The sequence below is a fragment of the Seriola dumerili genome, unplaced genomic scaffold, assembly GCF_002260705.1.
Source record: "Seriola dumerili isolate Sdu_G_001 unplaced genomic scaffold, Sdu_1.0 BDQW01000078.1, whole genome shotgun sequence".
NCBI classification, from domain to species: Eukaryota; Metazoa; Chordata; class Actinopteri; order Carangiformes; family Carangidae; genus Seriola; species Seriola dumerili.
In genome coordinates this window covers 892,761-915,438 of record NW_019174333.1, presented here as the reverse complement: position 1 = coordinate 915,438, position 22,678 = coordinate 892,761, and the positions used below count along the sequence as shown (strand labels likewise).

Here is a 22,678-nt window from a genome sequence, read left to right as displayed (position 1 = left end):
TGCAGAAACCAGGCCACACTTCAATTATAATAGAGGGGAGTATTGATCCCATCTGGACACAGCGGCCACCTCAAAACACACACACAGGCAGGCACTCATACGAGCGAGCCTGCACACAGTCTCACAGGCATTCACAAACACAAACATTTGCATAGCAACACACCCATGCCTTTGCAGCGACAACCAGACATGCACACACACTTACTTGATCATTGTCTCGCTTGTTCATGTGTTATGCAATATGAAATGCTCTCCCATCCATTCATTTACTCGGTGTTAGCATTTGAATCACATCAGTCAGGATGGGTGCGTGTGTGTATGTGTGTATGTCAGCTACACACTATTCATAGCCTCCTGCTCCATTTGAAGGCTCTAAAAACAACAGTGTAATTGTCTAATCTTCCACAGCAGGTGGTGCACACAGAAATAAAGCATGTGAAGCCACAGCTTTGCTCTGACCGACCAAGAACATCACATTGTTTCCATGTGATCTCTGTTTTCAGTTTGTTCTGTGTACACTGGCCGGTGTTTTCATTCCCTGTATTAGCACTGTGTAAGCCATCTTTGTTCCAGCATGATGCCAGTGAAATTGTGGCTTAGGCCTGTTCTTCTGTCTTTTGTGCCTCACTCTTTCTATTCCTCCCTTTTTTCTCCATGTTTTCACTGTGATTATTTCTCTGTTCTCTAATCTTCTCTTCTCTTGCGCATCTTTCTTTTCTACTCTTAATTGTCAGCATAGTCCCTAAAAGAAAAAAAAATCTGCTGCTCATGTCTGTTTGCTGAATGCTGCCATACTAATGCATTTGCAGACTAGACTGTGCGAAAGTCTTTTCCCCCTGATGCCACTGATGATGCAGATGTGCAATTTGTTTGTGCTTTAGTCTTTTTCACAGCAACAGAAAAGCCGCAGTCAGAGCAGCTGCTGCCAACTGAACAAAAACCCAGGAGGGAGATGCATAATTTCATCTGCCTGAAAATTCTTCCATTATAATAATTCCTCCCTTACATGCATACATCTTTGTGGCACAAGCTTGACTGGATTAGTGACCCAGTATTGCAGGCAACTTTCCTAGGCCCCCAAACTCCAATGGGTCCCAAAAGCCCCTGATTCAATCTGTCAGTGGTTCAGGTAAATTAGTTAAATGCAAATTTGGAAGGGAATTTGCTCAACGAAAGCCTAATATCAACTATGGCAGATCTTGCATCATTAGATAATTTTCTCTTGCAGAGGTGCCCCATGATTAAACTTATAGTTTTAACAATAAACAGACGCAGATTAAGTATTATTCCAGTTTTGGAGTACTGGTTACACTGGATTTAATGGGAATTTAGAGATTACAGAATAGACACATAGTGCAGACATCATTTCTAATATTTATCCTCAGTCAGGGATTCAACTTATCAAGACATTTCACATTGATCATCAAGTGTTCTCACTTTTTTTGTCTTGTAATAATTCTGGTAAAATTAATGCAACCTGTGTTGAAATATGCCTACAGTAGGAAATGTGATTTTCTGTTCTTGCTTCTGATCAGTATTTATCGTCTGAACGCTTTTATTTTATTTACTTTTATTGTTTGTTTAATCTTTCTGTTGTCATATGAACGCAGTACTGGTCTATTAAGAACTTATATGGTCCTTGTATCATCCGCGGAATATAACCGAGGGAACCCTGAGTGCTGCGGCAGCCTGCGCGCAGCCGCGGAGGGAGACAGCATCCGAAGAAGAAGCCTCCTCTCTGGGTCTACTTTCCACCGGTATCATTTGCGTCTCACAGGGAGAGGGTTGGTGTAGTATCACCAACGGCTGCGAACAATCTCAACATTTTATGCCGTAAAAAATAAACCCTATTGACTTTCATCTGAGCGGGGTGCATCTTTGCCGAGGTGCTCGATGAAACGTTGCCTTGTCAATTTACCTTATGCCCGTTCATCTTAGATAAAAAGATATTTTAGGATATTATCTTAGCTAGTTAATTGTATTTTGTCATTAGCGCTATAGCTGTCAACTGAAGGGATCCATTTTTTTTCCTTCTCATTATCAGAGACTGTTTTCTGCCCCGTCTCCCTGCCTTCAAGCCAGCTATTCTGGTTGAATCAAGCCGAGAAGCGATTCATCTTCTGAGGAGACCCGACTAACTGCGCCGAAATGGGGGTAAGCGCTAAATTTCTTGTGATTTACTTCGCTATTACGTTGTAGAAAAAAATGTCAGCTGTGTCAAAGGTAGCTGTACAGTCTGGATAAAGTAACCTTGTATTAACGGCTGTTCAGTGTGTCCTTTGAGGAAAGGGTTAAAGGTGTATGGAGGCACAGGCATGATGTTAGAATGACATTGAACACGGTGGTGTACCTATGACATGTTTAAGCTAGCTGTAACAGTTATTACTGTTTAAACCGCCCTGCTGCATGTATTTTCATTTCTAGTCAAACGGATGTAATTTCTCTCAGAAAGTCATCACATTAGGTGTCTGTCATTAACTGTCATTTATCACACCAAATCACAATAACGACTGAGATTAACGGGTGATTAGAGGGGGACGACTGTTGCGCTGGACACCGTCTTTTCTTCTGAGGAACATGCGCCAGATTTTTCGTGAGTCAACCCGCCGCATCCAGACTCCAGACCGGTGCGATAGAACCGTAGCAGGGTGGTAACGCGTTACAGTAATTGTCCTCGGTTGGTATTTTAGTCTCTTCAGCTTTCAACCAAAAAATATATATATACATATATATACATATATACATACAGATGCCTGTCACTCTTAGGCATCTGGATGAGAAGCAATTGAGTGTATTTCCACAGTTTAATCACCCAACACACTAAATGGACCGTTTGGTTTCCTGCAAACACACTTTTTCATTTTAAGCCGTAACGTCAAACCTAATGTAACGAGGAACTGAACCGAATCAGAGAATGGAGCCCTGTATGCCCAACATCATTTCTTTTTACTAGAAAAAATTAATAGGCTTTTTTTTTTTTTTTTAAACAAGCTTTTGTGTTTAAAGTGGCGGAGAGATGCACTGCTGCATCTACTGCTTCCAAAAAACGAGATTAAACCGACGAAACATCTGGCACCAGATGCTGAACCCGCTGCAGAGGATTGAGGAAATTCACAGCTCCTAAATACACAATTAGTCAGACCGCATAATGAGACGGAGTCCCTGCAGAAATGAAATGGTCTGAGAATAATATGCAGGTGAAAGGCGCAGTTACTCACTGGAATATATAACCTGCTGGTGGTTAAAAAAAATAACGCAGCCCGGACTGCAGAATATCCTGTCATTCCTCTGACTGCAGTAACTCCTAATCATCACATACAGTATATCGTGTGTGTGTGTGTGTGTGTGTGTGTGTGTGTGTGTGTGTGTGTGTGTGTGTGTGTGTGTGTGTGTTGTTAATTATTCCTGATAAAAGCAAAGTCGTGGATTTTAAATATGTGGAGTATGAGGGTGTGAAGTGGAAACGATCCACAGAGGGTGGCGGCTGTGAATCCATTTTTTTCTCTCTCTTCCACCAACAATTTGGTGCATTTTCATCAAACATTACATAATGCAAAGGTGTGTCTTGTCGCTGTCACTGACTGGTGCTCGGCTTGGTAAGGATGTAGATGCAGCTAAGCTCTGGGTACCAAATGGGCACAGACAAGTGCGTCAAAATGGTTCCTCAGCAATGGTCATCCACCCCACCCACCCACTCTTAAAAATATGGATAGATGGGTCCCAATGGAAGATGCTCTCCATGAAGGTAGACACAACCAACACCTCCACTGTCTCATCTCTCAAAACCTTAGTGATCTGTCAAGTCATGAAGGACATCCTGTTCGAGCCACTAAATATAGACTCCATGATGTCATTCCTACTGATAAATCCCTGTTACATTCCTGTAGTATTATTATAAGGCATTATCCACTCCACATAGTCAGTAGTGAGGTAATACAACTCTATATTGCTTCAAGGAATGTAATAATTTCCTGCAGCATGTCTTATTTGCATTATATTATCAAGTCTTTAAAATCAGGCTAAAGTGAACTGTAGGTTAACTAGCTCCATTTCTTTGGTAGGGTCATGATCCATCTCTGCTAATGAAGTAGGCAATGGTTTCTCCTCTGCTCCACATCCGGGTTTGGGGGTGTTTGGTGGGGGTGGGGGGTAGAGAGTAATTCAGGCCGAGTCGTGGAAATGGTGCCGCTCTGTCACGGTTTGTGATGCTGTCCACTAAATAGCTGGAGGGGGAAACCGCACACAACTCTTGACTACTGCGTCAAAGAGTGGAGGAGGAGGGTGGTGTGTGTGTGCATGGGGGAGTGGAGTGGAAACTCCCGTGTTCAGGCTGTGATTTGCTGTCCGGATGGGTGGAGTAAGAGAGGATTCGGGTGAAATAGGTGGGGGGGGGGGAATCAGTTGACAAGGCAACTGGGGCCATTTGATCTGGGCCAATCAATTGATAGGGGATGTTGCTCCAGGAGGCAACAACGATCGGGTTGGGGGTTAAAAGGATAGAAGACAGAGATGAAACAAAGGTCAGCCACTTCAGGCCTCACATGGAGGAAAACTGACCAAGATACTGTGATTTACAGTGAATGGTGGCGGTAGAGAGACAGAGAGATGCCTTTGTGGTGAGTCACCTTGAGAAGGGTGAATACAGGGAAAGATGGAGGAGTGGAGGAATGCAAGAAGAGATGCAGGGATGCTGCTAATGTGCAGTGGTGACACAGAGGAGGGAACAATGATGGAGTTTGAGAAGAAAATGGAGAGATGAACATTGAGATAGAGAGGGAGAAAAAGAAATATACAAGGATGACTTCATCTGCTGATATCCCACAATGCACTGGGTGCGGAAGCTTCAGGGGGAGGGCCAATTGCTGTGGAGGATGGATGGTGCATGGTGTGGCTCTATGTGTACTTTGTGTGTCTGAGGTCTCTTCTCTTCTCATTCACAGTGTGTAATCCATCCATGACGTCGCTCTCCACATCATGAGATCTCTTAATTGTAGTGGCTCTATTTCAATCCGAATGATAATTATCTGTTAAACATAACATTCACCACTATATGAGAATGTGCTTTTCACTCTCTGAAGGCATCTCAATATGATCCACTTAATACTGTAAATAATAATTATGAAGACATTTAAAATCATCATGAATGTTTGTTCAGCTCCAATATTGAAAAGTAAAGGAAGCCATCAATAGAGTGGCAACCTAGCAGCAAAATACAATATATAAAACTGCTGTGGCCATCCACAGTTAAACATTTTAGTTTAATGTATTAACCATTCATTAACCTAATAACATTATGTTCACACATCATGGCTGCCAGAGTTACACTACTGGGCTTCTTTTGTACAAATATTTATATAATTCATTTATTTAATCCATTAATTCATTTATTTATGTCATCTCCCTCCTTAAATTTGTTATTTCAACCATTTTCATTCAAATAGTTCTTTATGTGTTTTCGTACCATCGCCTGTCTCTGTGCTGCTGTAATATTTGGATTAATTTTATCATATCTCATCTCATTTTATCACTTAAGGAATCAAGGTACTGTGTTGTGACAACTAAAGGAGAAAAAGCACGTTTCTAGCAACATTACCAATTAAATCTGATAATGTTTGAGTTTTAAGTGACTCTGTTTGTAACATTTTCAGATTTGGTGGATTTTGATGTGAAATTATTCCATTTGTTTAACCAGTTGTTGATTTAGGGTGTGCCATCTTGGTAAATCAATCAATCATGGTAAATTGATGAGCACCAATGTTGGGATAAATCAGCTTTCACTTTACACTATTCTTGTACATAATGAAATTTACCATGCAGTTCATCTAATGATGAGAGGTTTTTTTTTGTATTTTTTAGCTTTTTTTTTATCATAGTTTGCTGGTAAAACCATTTTCTTTACTGCAGATGCGGATGTTGAATTTTAAATTGAATCCCATGGTTGACTCTTGAGGCAGATTATTCTTGTCTGGGTTTAACCATCACAAGAAACATTAAATCACATAAAATGACTTGAAAGATTAAAACAGTCAGTGATGTGCAGACCCTTAAACTGTTGTCCTGTCTATAAATCATGATCTGACCAGCCATTTATTCTGTTACCAAACAGTGAAGCTCTGGAAACGTGTAGGTTCATCTGCTGACCATATCTGTAATCTATGGTCTATGGACATCATTTTAGCTCAAGACCATAAAAACTGAAACACCTGCTGGGGGCCTCAAGTAAATGGTAGCTTTGGAACTCAAGGGCAATTCGAAGTGCATGCATTAAGATAAATACACACATGCAGGAACGAAGCAGCTGTATGTACAGTATGCGATTGTAGGGATTTGACTGATATTTATGGTAAGCTGACTCTTGGGGGCAGGAATAATGTGTAGTCCGTTTACTCAGACTCAGATTCGACATTTGACATCACTAACAAGCAGCCCTGGCAGTTTAAATGTGCTGAAATGCACAGTTCATCGTTACATATGTGATTGTAGTTGCACCATATATGTTCTCTTGGACATGGACTTTGTTGCACAATTGTTCCAGTCTGTCAATATCGTGCAGGCTCTCCCCTCCTGTCCCTCGCTAGTTTCCATTTGTGTGTGTGTGTGTGTGTGTGTGTGTGTGTGTGTGTGTGTGTGTGTAGTGGGTGTGTTGTGTGTGTGTGTGTGTGTGTGAAATAGCGTGGATCCATACTACAATCATGGTTTTCCAATGCCACTGATTGTGTTTCACTTCAAATGCACTATGGTGTCATTTTGACATCACTTCCCGTCTGTCAGGCTAACAAGGGGTGACTTAGGTGTAAATGATATCTGGTGGCTTTCTACGCCTTCTTCAACACTACGGTACAGAAATGACAGGGAGGGTGAGAGAGTGAGAGGACCCTGCACATTGAACATTACAGCAGTATTACATAACACACTTTCACATTAAGTACATCATTAAAAAATTCCAATACCCCCCCCCTCTCCACCACAGTTGACTTCAATCATTTAGATGGACCCAGCGGATTGGATGTTGCTAGGAAACCTTACATCTCCTATCTATCATGCCATTGGAAGTAGATGCTGTCAATCTGATTCTGTCAACAACTGCCATTTTCTGTCGCACTCTCAGACATGTTGCGCTGCATGAGGATACACATAGTTAAATGGTGGGGAACAGCACAAGATCTTTGGTCTGGTTTATTAGAAATCTACTGTGGCAGCCATCCAGACTTTCACTGCACAAATTTTTCACATTTCAGAATCAAATAAAAAACAAACTGATCTCTTATCCCTCCTCATCATGCAGAGTGTGGCACAGACTGTCTCCTCATAATGAAACCTCGGTGACGATGAGTAGATCACAGTACAAGAGAGAAGAGAAACAGATGGACAGCCTGGAGGGAGGAGAATGTAAACAAAGTGGGAGGGTGAAGGGAGGGATAGATGATGGAGGAACCCTTTTACACTCTGTATGTGTGTGCGTGCGTGCGTGCGTGCATGCGTGTGTGTTTGCCAGTCAGTCTATCAGTATTTTCTAGGTCGGTCGACCCACTGATCTATGTGATAATCCTTTTCTTTGTGTAAACTCCACTGGAGGTAGCAGCGAGATCCTCCATTCAAAAGATCTGAGATAAAAATGTGACATTTTAGTCACTGGAACATCATCAGATTTAGTTAAAAAAAAAAATAGGTTAAATACAACACGATGAGCTTGGCTAAATACCAAATGGTTTAGTGCCAGCTGGTGGATATTTCACCATGGTTACAGTATGGAGGCTGCTGGTAGAGTGTATATTTGTAGTCAACCCTGATCAAGTTATAACTGGTTATAAATAAATATACTATATTATATATATATATATATATATATACAATTTATTTAATCAGCAGGAAGTCACACTGATATCAAGATCTTATTTACAAGTGAGACCTGAGTACAGAAAAATAAAATAGATAACAAAAAAGAGCTATCATTAGCAGAAATACAAATATTCAGCAATTTAAATATACCTACATTCAGATGTGTATTCATACAAGTGGACATGTGTTTATATAAACAGCGATCAGAATTTACATTTAAATTATTTTAAATATGCATTAAGATACAGAACCAGATAGACACCAGGTAGACAAAACAATTAAGTAATAATCATAAAATGGGCAGAAACAAGCCCTGCAAACAAGCAGCAATCTGCCACATTCATGTAAAATGACCAATAAGATAAACAAACTAAACATTAACTAAAATCCAATCATGGAAATTAATGAGGAAATCTATCTTGGAGATACTGATCTTAATAATTAATGCCCCCTTTTCTCATTACAGTGCATTGGAAGATATTTATCTGTGTTCTGATCTCTACCTTTTAATTAATGAAGAGTTTATTAATTGTTGTTATTTTTCAAACCCAACATGAATTAACTCATCCTGGAACTAGGAAGCACTGATAAAATGTCCCTGTTTGATGTCTGAGATTTGACCAGTGATTTCAGCAGATTAAAAAATGGCTTATCCAGCCTTCCTCAGACCTGTGGTCCCCAGCGCCGCAGGCCGGGCTGGATACAGAATCCCAGCAGACAGAACAGACTACACATGTTCAGCATGCTCAATCTGTCCTGTAGCTCAGTATGGAACATCTGGATGCTGCTGAAACCTCCTCAGGTTTTACAGCCTGTAACAAGACAGAGAGCAGGCATGATATACTTGAGCAAAGGAAATTAAATGGAGGAAAATATCCTTTAAATTAATTCAGTTTAATCATGGGTGACATTGAAAGCAATCAATATCAATAAAATAATATGTCATGATATAACGTGTCAGCCTGTCTCAAAAGGTTGGTGCGCAGTTGTATACGTGTCCTGGTTTGGTTCAGAAATGTCCTTGAAAGTCACATTATGTCTGTAAAATCAAATTTGGCGGGGGAATATGTTGCCCTTGATAATTAGGAGTTCACTTTCTTCATTTCACCCTGCTCATATTTCTTTCACCAAGTTGTCAAATATTTATATGTGAATGTGACACGTGTCCCCTGTGGGACTGTATGTGATTCAGTGGAGCCCAGGAGATTTTCTTTTCAGTGCATTTTAGGAAAAAAAATAAAGAGGTTGAAATAACCAAGTATGTAGCCTTAGGCAGAAGATACATTAAAGAAGAAATGCAACACAAACTATAGCACAGAAAAAAAGTCAGTATTATAAAAGCAAAATTGACACAGAGGGTAAAATAGCACAGCTCTCTTATATAATACGTTCTAGCAGTAAACTGAAGTCTAAACAAATCTAAGTGTAGTAGTACAAATTATGTGTTCACTGTATTTGTTCAGATGTATTGGGCTTCTTGGAAGTGCTGCTGACTTCATACATCTTAAGATGCTGCAGCACTGAAGGGGTCTGTTGATGTGTTTGAGTCAATGGCCTTGTCGCCTCGGCAGTCATCATCCTGAATGGATGCGTGCGCTCATGAGCATGTGAGCAGAGGAGAGGGAGAGCCGAAGGGAAGCAGAGTTCTGACGGTTCTGCTCTGACAGACTACGAGTTGAGATGGTTAGAGATGGATTTTCGTAGTTTTCTGTAGTCAAATATGCTTTTTGGTGATTTTAGTTTACCTCATTTAGATTGGTTTAACATTGTGATAGTGATTAAGTGTTGTCAGGAATCACTGTGAGGTGAGGCGAGGGTGTAAAGAGAAAGAAATCTGATCATTTTCCCTGACTTGGTCATTGCCCTAGTGTGAATATATTCAGTGGATGTACCAGAGAAATACAGAAATTGTAATTACATGAATGAGTAAGGATGAATGAGAGACTGTTGAAAAGATGGGAGAGAGAGAGAGAGTGATTGAGAGGGGATTATTATTGTTCACTGGGTTAATCTGTCAGTGTAGTAAACAGCAGTAATCTGATGGCCCACTGGACACAACTACCCGGGGGAACAGTGAACCTCCTAACAGATGGCACCACACTCACACACACACACACACACACACACACACACACATGAACACACATAAACATACAGCGCATGCAGCTTCACAACTACACGCACGTTTTCAGTCGAGCAGAAAATAAACATGTGTACAAGTGGACAGATGGAATAAAAGTATTCTTCACAGAGGAACACTAAAAAGCATGTATGGGTCTATAAGTTTGTATACACATATTATACACTGTGAACAGTGAATGCACACACACAAAACTACCATTGTGGATTTTTTCAAAGATGCCACGAAAACAAAGTTCTTGGGAACTAAATTATTTTGTAAATTATTTTCCCTAATTTAGAGACCCTCACCTGATCACACATGACCATTATTTCTCAGTGGCATATTACGCATGATGATTATGGGAACATACTACAATGAAGTATAATGATTTTAAATACATAAACATTTATTTAAAGTAAATGAGAAAGTATTTCCACAATAACCTGAACACAGTCTGACATTTTCAATCCATTCAAACTAAAATTCTGTATGTCACTGCTACTTCCTGAACACAAACAATTTAAAAGCTCCTAATGATGTTTGGCCACTGCCCAAAATGAATAATGAAACATAACAAGTTCAGCAATCCAAACACGGAGTCTAATGAAGCTTAAAATATGTTCACATTTGATAAATTCCTCATACATTTTATAGTGTTTCACCCAATCGCCACCGATCCACTGTAAATCAGAATGTACATTTTTATGACTCAGCTCGCCCAGTCCGTGGTTTAACCGCTGTGCCCGTGGATATAACTGCAATTCACACATCAGCAGCATCAATAAACAAAGTCACTTTTGGTCATTTATGAACGCTAAGAGACAGAAGCAACATTTAGGATCGAAGAAGGTAGAGCAACGGTGGCAGGTTCACACACAAAGGTGTCAAAACACAGGTTTAACTAAAATGTCCAAATAGGCTCATCGTTCAGGAGCAAGCACAGAATAGACGTGTCGCTGTCAGCCATATTACTAGTGTTGATGGTCTTCCGGCAAGTGTTGTTGTCACAGTGAGGGATTGTTTGACCAAAGCAACCCTTATGCCTATAACATTCGACTAGTCTTTGTTACATTGGTCATGTGACAATGTGACAGGCACTTTTCTAAGGCAGAGATGGAGGAGCTGTGGTACACACAATTGGCGTTAAATGGAAGATTCATTATGAAAAAAACATATTGTACTAAGAACATAACGTGAATGGTTAATATATCTTCTATTAGAGGCCCAAAATTTGATATTAGTAAGAGTCTATTTATTACCATATGTATATAATGAATCCATAAGAAAAATGCATATTGAACATGCACTCACATTTTTCCACATACATGTATAAGGAAAAGTTCATGACTTATGTAAACGTTGATTACATATAGGCATTCATAAAAATTCTCATGTGCACACGCTCTGAAGTAAAACAGGACCAGTGCACACAAACAGATTTATATAGGTAAGAGGATGTAAAACAAGTCTGGCAGTATGTTTGGTTGATGTCAACAAGCCATCACTCACCCAGCTTTTCATCCACTGAGAAAAAAAAAAACATACAGTAAGCAGCATAAAACAGTCATCAAATCAGTGTGAAACCACTTGGTCTAAACTAATCCACATAAGAGCTTTCCCAAAATAAGTCCCCGCTCATCAGGCAGAGTTAAACAGAATCTGAATCTCAATATGTTTATTTCCACACTATATTTGTATTAGGGTTACATGGTGGTGAACAGTGTTGTGCCAGTTCACGCTTAAAAAGAACTAGTTATACATACAGCTGATACAGCTGAAAACGAACTAGTTCACGTTCATTCGTTCCATTTTTTTTAAATGAATAAAGGGTGATATTCTTTTTCAATAGAACTTCCTTCTACCCATCCATCACCAACCCCAAATCATTGCCACTCCCAAACTAAATGAATCATTGTATGCCACTGACACAGACATTAGTTATATTTAAAATCCGTATATAAATATAGTCATGCTGGGCCGTGTCTATGGAGACGTCATGCGGCGCGCCATAAAACTGTCGTAAAATGTGACTCTCACGTCATGTTCACGTTCATCATTTGTAAACAGATTTGTTCAGTTCAGCGTTCACTAAAAATATGAAAGTGTTGAACGTTCATGCACAACACGCGTTCATCTGCCTGATGAACAAATGTCAAGTCTTAATGTGTCGCCAGTAGAAAGTCTTCACCCATTTAGCTGCACACCGTGGAAACGCCTCCCGGAAATGTCTGAGTTTAGTCTTAAAGTAAAATTAAAATGAACTTCATAAGGTTAAACAGGCTGTTTAAATTCTCAAAACTGATGAAAAAGATTTCCCTCCAGCACTGGATTCATTTAATTACCCATACTTCACTTTAGTCACCCTGCTTCCTAAATCCAATTAGCATGTAATAAGTTGTCTTAATGTGTCTGTGCTTCTAAAAACACATTCATCTGTGGTTGCATTGTTCAGATCTACATGTTTCCCTGCTGGGCTACGATTGATTTCCTGTGTCTGCTTGGTCTTTTTGCCAAACTGCTTTCTTTTTCTTTGTCTGACGGAAGGGCAGTGGAATCAAGGAAAATATAGACATTCAGCTGTCTGATGCATGATTCATGAATTCTTGGTCACTATATTTTAAAGACATGTAGCTCCAGCTTCCCATTACACTGCAAGTAATGTGGAAAGAAACCCACAGTCATTTTGAGGGCAAAACAAGGGTTCCACCATTCACCCAAAGCTCATATGTCTGCACAGCATTTTATTAACCCTAACCCTTATTAATTAAATCAGGTGTGTTGCCATTTTAGCGTCCATCTGTTAACTCCTCATGCTCTACTCCTGTTAATGATAAAAGTGACCATAAGTTGCTGAAACAGAAATTGCAATTTCCCATGATAAACTATTGTGACATCACATTAGGTTTGTTTGAACAATGTAAAGTTTTGGTTGTGATGCAAATTTTATATTTTTCCCATTTGAGTTTAGTTGATGATTTGGCAAGCCTTATTATGGTAATATAACTTTCTGCAATGCATTGGGTTTCCACTGGTTCAACAAAAAGATTTTTTGGTACAGTCCTCCAGACAGGGAGTTTGATAAATTCCCTTTGGGAGGTAAAAGAATAAAAATAGGAACACACAGGAACACTGTAAAAGTAATAAAAGTTTACATCAGGGCCTTAGTGGAAACCTCAACAAAAAAAAAATCAGTGTTGGGTGTAGTCCTATGTGGCAAAGTTTAATATTGAAATAAAAACAACATGTACTCTCAGCAGGATTTGTAGATTTAAAAGAGGGTGGGTTCACATCCTGCCTTTCATTCTCACATACTCCTGTTTCTATGGGAGCTGTTGTGGTGAGCTGAGCAGCTGGCTGACATTTTATTTCTTTGCTAGAAACCCTCAGGATGTTCATTCTGGAGCATAGAAACAAGAAAGGACCACACACACACACACACACACACACACACACCAACCAACAACAACAACAACAACTCCAGTATGATTATTTGAAGGCTTAGCATAGTATTATTTTTAGGCTGATGTTCACCCTCATAATGCTCAAGCTACTCTACATCACCCTCATACACACTCACTGATCAACATTAAGACAAGGAAGTTGTTCTCACCCTCCTAAAATAGTATTTAATCTGATCATTCTAGAGACTCGAAGCTTTGCAACAATATTTAATTATTCATATTTAGTTACTTTCCTGCTGCTATAGCTCACTAATACAAATGCACAGTTATCTGCATATTTTGGACTGAAGTTGTTAAAAGCCTGTATGCAGGATTTTTTAACTTAACTTTAACTTAAAACTCAATAATTACAAATAGTTAATGTAATCCCTTCACATTTTTCTTCTTGACGAGTTGACATCCCATCTGATATCTTGGAACTCTGCTGCTCAGAATAGTGAAATTATAATCACAGAAAGCTACAGGTTTTTAACACTGCATGAACACATGTCATCATGTGTTCATGCAGTGTTAAAAGAAAGTCTTTACACTACACACTAATGTAGGACATTGGTGTTTATGAATATCCCAAGATGCACGTCACAGTTACTGGCATATTTTTTTTTCCATCCTGTGTCCTGAATGATCCTTTCTCTCTCTGTCTCTCTCTCTCTCTCTCTCTCTCTCTCTCTCTCTCTCTCTCTCTACCTTCTCGCCCTTCCATTTCCCTCGATCAAACTCTCTCCTAACAGTTTTCAGATTTGTTTGTTTTCAGATGCTATTTTTCCTGCTCCTCTCAGACACAGCAGCGTTCTCTGTGCTGTGAATGTCAGTAGCCTAAATAGCGGTGGTGTAAATTGCAGTTCAAGTGGAGCTGTTGAGACGGGCCTGTGCTCTAATGATGCCACATCTAATCAGGAAGTGTCAAGTTCCCCTCCTCACACCAGGGGATTACATCTAAATTTGGATCTCAATCTAGATGTTTTGACTGGGTCTAAATATGGAAGCAAAAACGGGATTTAGGCAGTGAAACATGTTCTTACAATTATTGTATTATTGATCAGTGGTAATCCTAAGTGATAAACTGTTATTGCAGCTCCAAGTAGGATAGTGAAGGGATTCTTTGGCCCGACTTTCTTGCCTTTTCTCTCAGGTGATGAGTCCCTAAAATAGATAGACTTGGTTTGGACTGTGTCTGAGTGTCGGGAAGACGTCCTCTTGTGCTGCAGTGAGAATAATAAAGAGCGTCAGCTGTTAAAAAAATGAAGTAATGTGTTCATGTATATGTATTTATTATATGACAGGATGACACTCAGTGATCCTGTGTTTGTGTGTTGACAGTATGGACGGTCGGACAGCTACCGCGTGGCCACCACGCAGGACAAGGATGAGAAGGAGTCACCCAAGAAGAAGGGAGGCAAGGATCTGGATGACCTCAAGAAGGAAGTTCCCATTGTACGTACACTGCCTCCTACTTCTGTGACCTCACTGACATATCCTGAAACTGAACAAGTTGCCCCAATGCTTAACACTATAGTGGTTTCATATGTCTTGAATCTACCAGTTTGAGGGCACACGAGTACAGAAAAACCTCATTTAAATTCAAAACACAACTAGTTGTCTTCATAGACAGAATCAACAAAAGCCTCGAAGTCCCAGCTGAGTGGTGAGGAGTTCATAGATACTACATACTACAGATAGTACATCCTGGCTTCACTCCAGCTTTCGAAGAGCTAGCATCCAGCTGTAATCTAATCTCCCTGTTTGAAAAGGAGAATACAGAGACGTAGTAGGCCTATTTCATAGCAGCTGGTGCACAGTAGTGGTACAGTGTGGTTTGAGGTAATATGCCAGAGCAATTTAATCCTGTTGTGGAAATCCATTTTCCCCTGCATGGGGCAGGAAGCCAAACCCACAGGATATCCCTTTGATATAAAATCATATGAGCTGGTTCAGATAAACAAAGTGATTTCCATTATGTCATAGATCAATCCTGAAAAAATCTACAACTTCTTTTAGGGACATTTGTAAAGTACAGAACATTCATTTTTATTAAACTTATCACCACCAAGGACCCAGAACAGAATGTGGGGTTCTGTAATCAACAGTCATCTGCATTTATTTCTTGGTTTCAATTCATTTTCTGTTGTCAGTTTTGCAAATGATAAATACATAATGTTGGAATTTAAAACATGATACCAGAATGCTTGCAGTAAAATTCAAATTATTTTAAATGTTTACATTTTTGGATAGTATATTTAGATAATGTATGATTTAGTTTGAATATAACTTTGACTTGGTTTGATAATTGAGTTTTAAGTTGACTTTCTCTTTTCATTCGTTGTAGACGGAACACAAAATGTCTGTTGAGGAGGTTTGCAGGAAATACAACACTGATATCGTCCAGGTGAGTTTTTGAACTTTTCTTTGATCAGCTGAGATTCATTGGATTGTTTCTGCCCTGATTTAACACAATGCTAATGATTCAATAGTTCACACTGATATATCCCTGTCATTACACCTTTTTTAAAAATCTATTTAGATTTTGTAGTTTTCATTTTATACAAATATGTCCCATTCAGAACACAATTTTACTTTAACTTCTTCTCTATCCCTGCCTCCATTTCTACTGCCCTCATGCATCTGCTCATTTACTTCTCTTTTAACCCATCTTTTCTCCCTCGTTGTTTCTGTCCATTCCCTCTTTCCCTCTCAGGGTTTGACCAATGCTAAGGCAGCAGAGTTCCTGGCCAGGGATGGCCCCAACGCCCTGACTCCACCCCCCACAACCCCAGAGTGGGTCAAGTTCTGTCGCCAACTGTTCGGTGGCTTCTCCATCCTGCTGTGGATTGGTGCCATCCTCTGTTTTCTGGCCTACGCCATCCAGGCAGCCACAGAGGACGAGCCTGCTGGGGATAACGTAAGTGCAAGTTCGTAGTGGATGGATGGATGATGATAGAATAGAATATATTCTCAGTCCACCACCACTGCTGCAGACGAGGCTTGATGATTTGAAGTGAAGCAGAGCTGCTAAAGTTACTAGATATAAATAGAATTTACTTAAAATAAAAAGATCAGTACCTCTGAGAAGCTGGGTATCAGAAACCACTGAAGGAGGATAGAGAAGGGTGCATTTCTTGTAGTCTGTGTGTTCCATGTCCACCAGCAAATCACTTTACAAAGCAATTTTCTGAGTCACTACTCCTGAGGGATGAGGCTGTGTCAGTGATAAAAGATGTGTCAGCTGTTTGTCCAAATCATGCCAGCAGACTCATCTTTAGAGTGACAGACACCATCCTGTTAGCATCATTTTTGGGCCCGCCAAAGGGAGCATATGACTCCTGGCATCGGTAATGGCAGGGTAAGAGAAGGGCGTTCACGGGTCAACACTGTTTCATGTCGGGTCATAGAGCATAGTAAAGCTGCGGACTGAGGCTAAACGGCTCAGACACGCAGCATCAAAGGACAAAATACTTGGTCCGGACCACAGGGGAGGACTCAGGGTGAAACAACAACAGTGATGAGTCACCATGAGTGACGGAGACTATATCACACACACCCAGAGAATAACTTCACACTCCAATAACCTGCCACAGTCATGTCAGATGTTACAGGACATACAGTGAGTGTTGCAGGATTTAGACCCTCTAATGGTGATCCTTTAAAACATGAGACGATAGACACACCAGCACAGTCATAAACCCACTAACAGATGTAGACAGCAAACAGACGGACAGCCTCCAAGTCACTGAGTCCACATTAAACCACTTGCTATTGCGGTTGTCAGCTACAGGATGTGAAACAGGAATGAAGGGCTTGGATGATTTGTTTCTAGAGTTTAAACTTTACAGGAGCATCAGCTTCCTGAAATATCTTCTTCACCTCTCACCGTCTAAAGTTCAGTGTTTCATGTCAAAATATCTGACTGATGATTTATTCTCCGTCTCTCTCCTGTGGTCTATTTTTCTCTTTCCCTCCTCTCATGTGATGCATTTTTAGATAAAGGTGAAGTCGCTTAATTAATTTCTGCATTAAATATGAAAGTCTCATCCCTTTCTCTTCCTCCTCTCTCTGTCTCTGTCTCTGCCTCTGTAGTTGTATTTGGGTATTGTGCTGTCAGCTGTCGTCATCATCACCGGCTGCTTCTCCTACTTCCAGGAAGCTAAGAGCTCAAAGATCATGGAATCCTTTAAGAACATGGTCCCTCAGGTAACAGACACCTAACAGTCCTACACGAGGATATCATGGGGAATTTTTTCTGACAATTTCTGCGAAAAGTGCCAATTTTTTTTAAAGGGTTATTACAGAAAGTTGCAGCTTTGTAAGGCAACAGAGGGTTTTGCAAGAAGGACTAACAAGATACCAAAGTCCACCTTGTCAGATTCCTCAGCAGTGATTGAAAGGCATTGATTTCAATTTCCTCAAAAAAAGAAAGAAAAAGAAGAAAACTTGTATTTTAAACGTAATGTCATACAAAGGTCTTGTTATGTGATATTTAATTAAATTTAAAAAAAGAAAATTAAAAAAATGTAATAAAATGTTTTTGAGATTTTAGCCAAAACACTGGATGAAAAATTCCCAGTATTATTGTTCCAGACCCTGAACTTATACAAAATATGTGGCACTTATACTAATTAGATATTTTTTTCATTAGATAATCCATCTATCCATCCATTTTCTGCGGTCATATTCCCATGCAGGTTGTGTTTAAAGATAATATGAGAAATTATTGTTATATACTGCTGGGAGGTGTCACACAAATGTCAGTAAATTCATGCACTTGGGAAATAATTCTTGGCCAGATCATCACTCGTGGTTTTCACTGATGCTTTGGCTGGTATGACCCAGGTTTTAAATTCCTGTGTAGTATTAAAATTCTCTTTAAAAGTCTTGAATTTGACTTTGTGAACCCTGCAGAAACCCAGTTGTGATAATCTTTAGTGAAAATGCTGATTAAAAAATCTACATGAAAAAATCTAAGTAGAAGAAGAAATTTTTAGGTTATAGAAAAAGAAAACAATGTTTTTAGATTTGTATAGCCTTTAAAATTAAATTAAAATAAATCAGTTAACTGTGATATGATTCTGAAAGATTTAAAGTCCCATAAAGAAGCATGTAATATTTCCAATTATTGTTAAAAGGCATGTATCACGATAATAGAAGATGGTAATAAAAAAAATCTTATTTTGAATGAAATCTACAGTAATGGTGGTTCAACACATAAAACGAACACATATTCCACTCATACATTCCTATAGGTGTGTAGAAATCTCCTTAGAGGAAACTTATTCTACTTCATCTTCTCATTTGAAAATGTCAACGACAGAGTTGTTGGTTTTAGGCTAAGGTAAAATAGTAACATTCCTGGTTTGAAAGCAAGCAGGGTGTTTTTTTTACATTGGGCTCCTAAGTCATGCAGGTGTCTTTTAAGTGGAAAGCTCTATTTTTATGACAGTATCATACTGTCACAGTTTTCATGTTATTCCTCTGATTTCCTTATCCACCTTTCAATTACTTTAGTTTTTACTCTTTACCACTTCATCTCTGACCTTTCTGTAAATAGTGTCTTTACAGATATTTTTGTTATTTTTGGAAAAAGGCTTCAACTCTGTGATAGCTGGCTATGCTCTTTTCTATTTTTTAATGTTAAACAAAACAAGAAGATAGGTATTAAAATATACAGTAAGTAATTCCCATAAAAAGAATCTCTCTCCCTCTGTTTCTCTTCTTCTCTTTCTCTCTCTCTCTGTTCTCAGCAAGCCCTGGTGATCCGTGAGGGAGAGAAGATGCAGATCAATGCTGAGCAGGTGGTGGCAGGAGATCTGGTGGAGGTGAAAGGAGGAGACAGGATCCCCGCTGACCTCCGCATCATCTCCTCCCACGGCTGCAAGGTGAGATGCAGGCACAGATGCACTCCAGTAATTATACAGACCCAAGGAGACAACCGCAGTAAGGTGTCTCTAGAGAATCAAGTTTCCAGTCTCAACATCAAGTAATCAGAGTGAGAGTGATTCATTTCATCACACATGAGGTTTCAGCTCATTCACTTTCAGTGGCCAAGAGTAAAAATGTGATTGCACAGTAGAAGTCAGTGAATGTGTAAGTAATAGTAATATGAGTTTCTGTCAACTCTTTGGAAATCCACCTGATGTGTTGTTTGATAATTTATTAACTAAAACAAGCACGTCATCTTCACAGTGCTTCACAAGCTATAGATAAACAGATGAGTTGTTTACTTTTATGCTAAATTCATACAAACTTTCAGTGTTTCTGCAGGTTCTTATATGAATTTTAATTCAGTCTCTGAATGTTTGCTCCAAAGACATTTTTATGAAATGTAATGTGTGTATAAAAACACGAGAAAGAGCACCACAAACAAGAATTCATTATTCATTAGCACAGGAGGTATGAATGAAGAAAATCAAAACACTGAAAATACACACAAGCCGTCTCTCTGTCTGGCTTTGTGTGTAGTCTTACCATCTATTCACTGAACCAGGTACTCACTGCTTTATCTTCTTTGTCACTCTGTCCAGGTGGACAACTCATCCCTGACCGGGGAATCAGAGCCCCAGACCAGGTCACCTGACTGTACCCATGACAACCCCCTGGAAACCCGCAATATTGCTTTCTTCTCCACCAACTGTGTCGAGGGTAAGGTCACCATCTCCATCGTCGCTGCACAAACACAAATCATTATTATAACATCACTGTGCGTATCATCCACTGTTTGGGCTTCAACTTTTCTTCTCATAGAAACATTTCATATGTGTGTGTGTCTGTGTGTGTGTGTGTTCACTCATATGTGTGTTTGTATTGTTCTGGTTCAGTGCTCAGACAGTTCGGCAAACAAAGACGCTACACATTAGCTTTCATGAAAGTGTTCGGTCTGACTGAGCATCAGTGACATCACTGGTCATCAGAAGAGCCCTAGGCCTTGAAGTGTGACCTCATGTAAACTTGTACTTATGTCTTTCCAATGCAGCCTGTTCAGTTCATGATAAGACAGGAAGGCCTTATAACTGACACTATGCTGCTCACAGTGGTAGATTGGAAAAGAGTGATATATGGTGCCCCCTCATGGACTCACTGTTACATTACATTAAGACCCTCAAGTCCTGCACTCTCCTTCTAACCATCATTGCTCAGTCAAACCTGTGCATCCATTCATCTTTACCCTCCATCTTTATATTTTATTCTTGTTATTTCTGCCACTGTTTTCCTCTTATTTTCTCATAAAGATCATTTTTTAAACCCTGCTCTCTCTGCTCTCTTCCTCCAGGAACAGCTCGTGGTATCGTTGTGTGTACCGGCGATCGTACAGTGATGGGCCGTATCGCCACCCTCACCTCAGGCCTGGAGACTGGCAAGGTGACATTCATTATTATTAATTATCTGACAGTGGTCTTTTGTGTCTTTTACAGGCCAAATTATGGAGGTTGCTTGCTAGAAACAGGCTTTTTTGTTTAATTTTTGTTTAATGCTTAATGTAAAGACAACAGCTTATCTAAGAAGTTTTCTAACATAAGTGTCCTGGATCAACTGATCAACTAATAGCTGCCAAACCATAAGGAAATATCATGTGCCTGAGCTTCAGTGTCTAGAGTTTTTAGTAAATTCTAGTTTCTTTGTTTCATTCAGTGTAAACTAATTATTTAGACAGAATAGAACAGAATCTACTTCAGTCAATCTAAATATGTATTCTCCTCCTCAGACGCCCATTGCCAAGGAGATTGAGCACTTCATCCACATCATCACGGGTGTAGCCGTCTTCCTCGGTGTGACCTTCTTCGTCCTCTCAATCATCCTCGGTTACAGCTGGCTGGAGGCTGTCATCTTCCTCATCGGTATCATTGTGGCTAATGTGCCTGAGGGACTGCTGGCCACAGTCACTGTGAGTTGGCAGAGAAATAGGAAGCTAGTATAGTAGTTTAGTTTAGTTTTTTTAATTGGTGAGAGGAACTGAACTGTTAGTGTTCTAGTGTGTGTCTGTGTTTACAAGGCTGTTGTTCATTTGTATGATTCCCTTAAGCTGTTGTTTTCGTTGTTTTTTTTGTGTGTGTGGTTTTTTTGGGGGGTTTTTTGTGTGTTTTTTTGTATGTTCTCTCTCCTCAGTTCCTCGTGTTTTGTGTGGACTTGGGTCAAACCCTGTTTTCATTTGCTTAATTTATTAGAGAAATCTAAGAAACTATGTAAAATCAGAAAAAATACATTATTTTTGATACAGTGACATCTTTCCAAAACAGCTTTCATATGTTTTAAATGACATGAAACACTTAACACTAGAGGACCCTTTATCTATTCAAACAGCAACCAACTCAAGTCCACTGACATTAAAACTAGACATTATTTATAGTTAGTTTCATCCCATAAATGAGCTACACTTTTTGTACATTTTGTGATTAAGAGACTGATCTCGCACTACTAATGTTACATATCACTCATCAGATTCCCTGAAGCTTGATTGTGTGCTCTCTGTATGTGTTGGTGTAAATGTGGATATTTTGTGTTGTGTACAGTGTTGTGGCTGATGTTGTCTCATTGTGTTGCTGTTTGTCTTTGACCCTGCTTCTCTTTTCTTTGTGCTTGTGTGTTTCCTATGGTTTGTGATGTTGCTGTATGTCTGTGTGCATTTGTGTGTGTGTGTGTGTGTGTGTGTGAGAAGATTTTTTAGTAAATTCTAGTTTCTTTGTTTCATTCAGTGTAAACTAATTATTTAGACAGAATAGAACAGAATTACTTCAGTCAATCTAAATATGTATTCTCCTCCTCAGACGCCCATTGCCAAGGAGATTGAGCACTTCATCCACATCATCACGGGTGTAGCCGTCTTCCTCGGTGTGATTCCTTCGTCCTCTCAATCATCCTCGGTTACAGCTGGCTGGAGGCTGTCATCTTCCTCATCGTATCATTGTGGCTAATGTGCCTGAGGGACTGCTGGCCACAGTCACTGTGAGTTGGCAGAGAAATAGGAAGCTAGTATAGTGTTTAGTTTAGTTTTTTTAATTGGTGAGAGGAACTGAACTGTTAGTGTTCTAGTGTGTGTCTGTGTTTACAAGGCTGTTGTTCATTTTGTATGATTCCTTAGCTGTTGTTTTCGTTGTTTTTTTTGTGTGTGTGGTTTTTTTGGGGGGTTTTTTGTGTGTTTTTTTTTTTTGTATGTTCTCTCTCCTCCAGTTCCTCGTGTTTTGTGTGGACTTGGGTCAAACCCTGTTTTCATTTGCTTAATTTATTAGAGAAATCTAAGAAACTATGTAAAATCAGAAAAAATACATTA

At 39.5% G+C, this 22,678-nt stretch overlaps 1 protein-coding gene across 3 annotated transcripts in view; it reads left to right on the top strand.

Moving 5' to 3' along the window:
- Nucleotides 1-1,690: 1,690 nt before the first annotated feature.
- The window catches only part of LOC111220823 (sodium/potassium-transporting ATPase subunit alpha-3-like), a 33,658-nt gene continuing 12,670 nt past the window's right edge, over nucleotides 1,691-22,678 (top strand). Inside the window, exons 1-10 of one of the 3 annotated variants that reach the window (XM_022744059.1) lie at nucleotides 1,691-1,757; nucleotides 2,045-2,154; nucleotides 14,743-14,856; nucleotides 15,749-15,808; nucleotides 16,118-16,321; nucleotides 17,497-17,610; nucleotides 19,158-19,292; nucleotides 19,938-20,055; nucleotides 20,684-20,772; nucleotides 21,116-21,295. In XM_022744059.1, coding sequence (XP_022599780.1) covers nucleotides 2,149-2,154; nucleotides 14,743-14,856; nucleotides 15,749-15,808; nucleotides 16,118-16,321; nucleotides 17,497-17,610; nucleotides 19,158-19,292; nucleotides 19,938-20,055; nucleotides 20,684-20,772; nucleotides 21,116-21,295 — 1,020 coding nt within the window. In that variant the 5' untranslated portion in view covers nucleotides 1,691-1,757; nucleotides 2,045-2,148. The other 2 variants (XM_022744058.1, XM_022744060.1) reach the window with 2 other exon arrangements.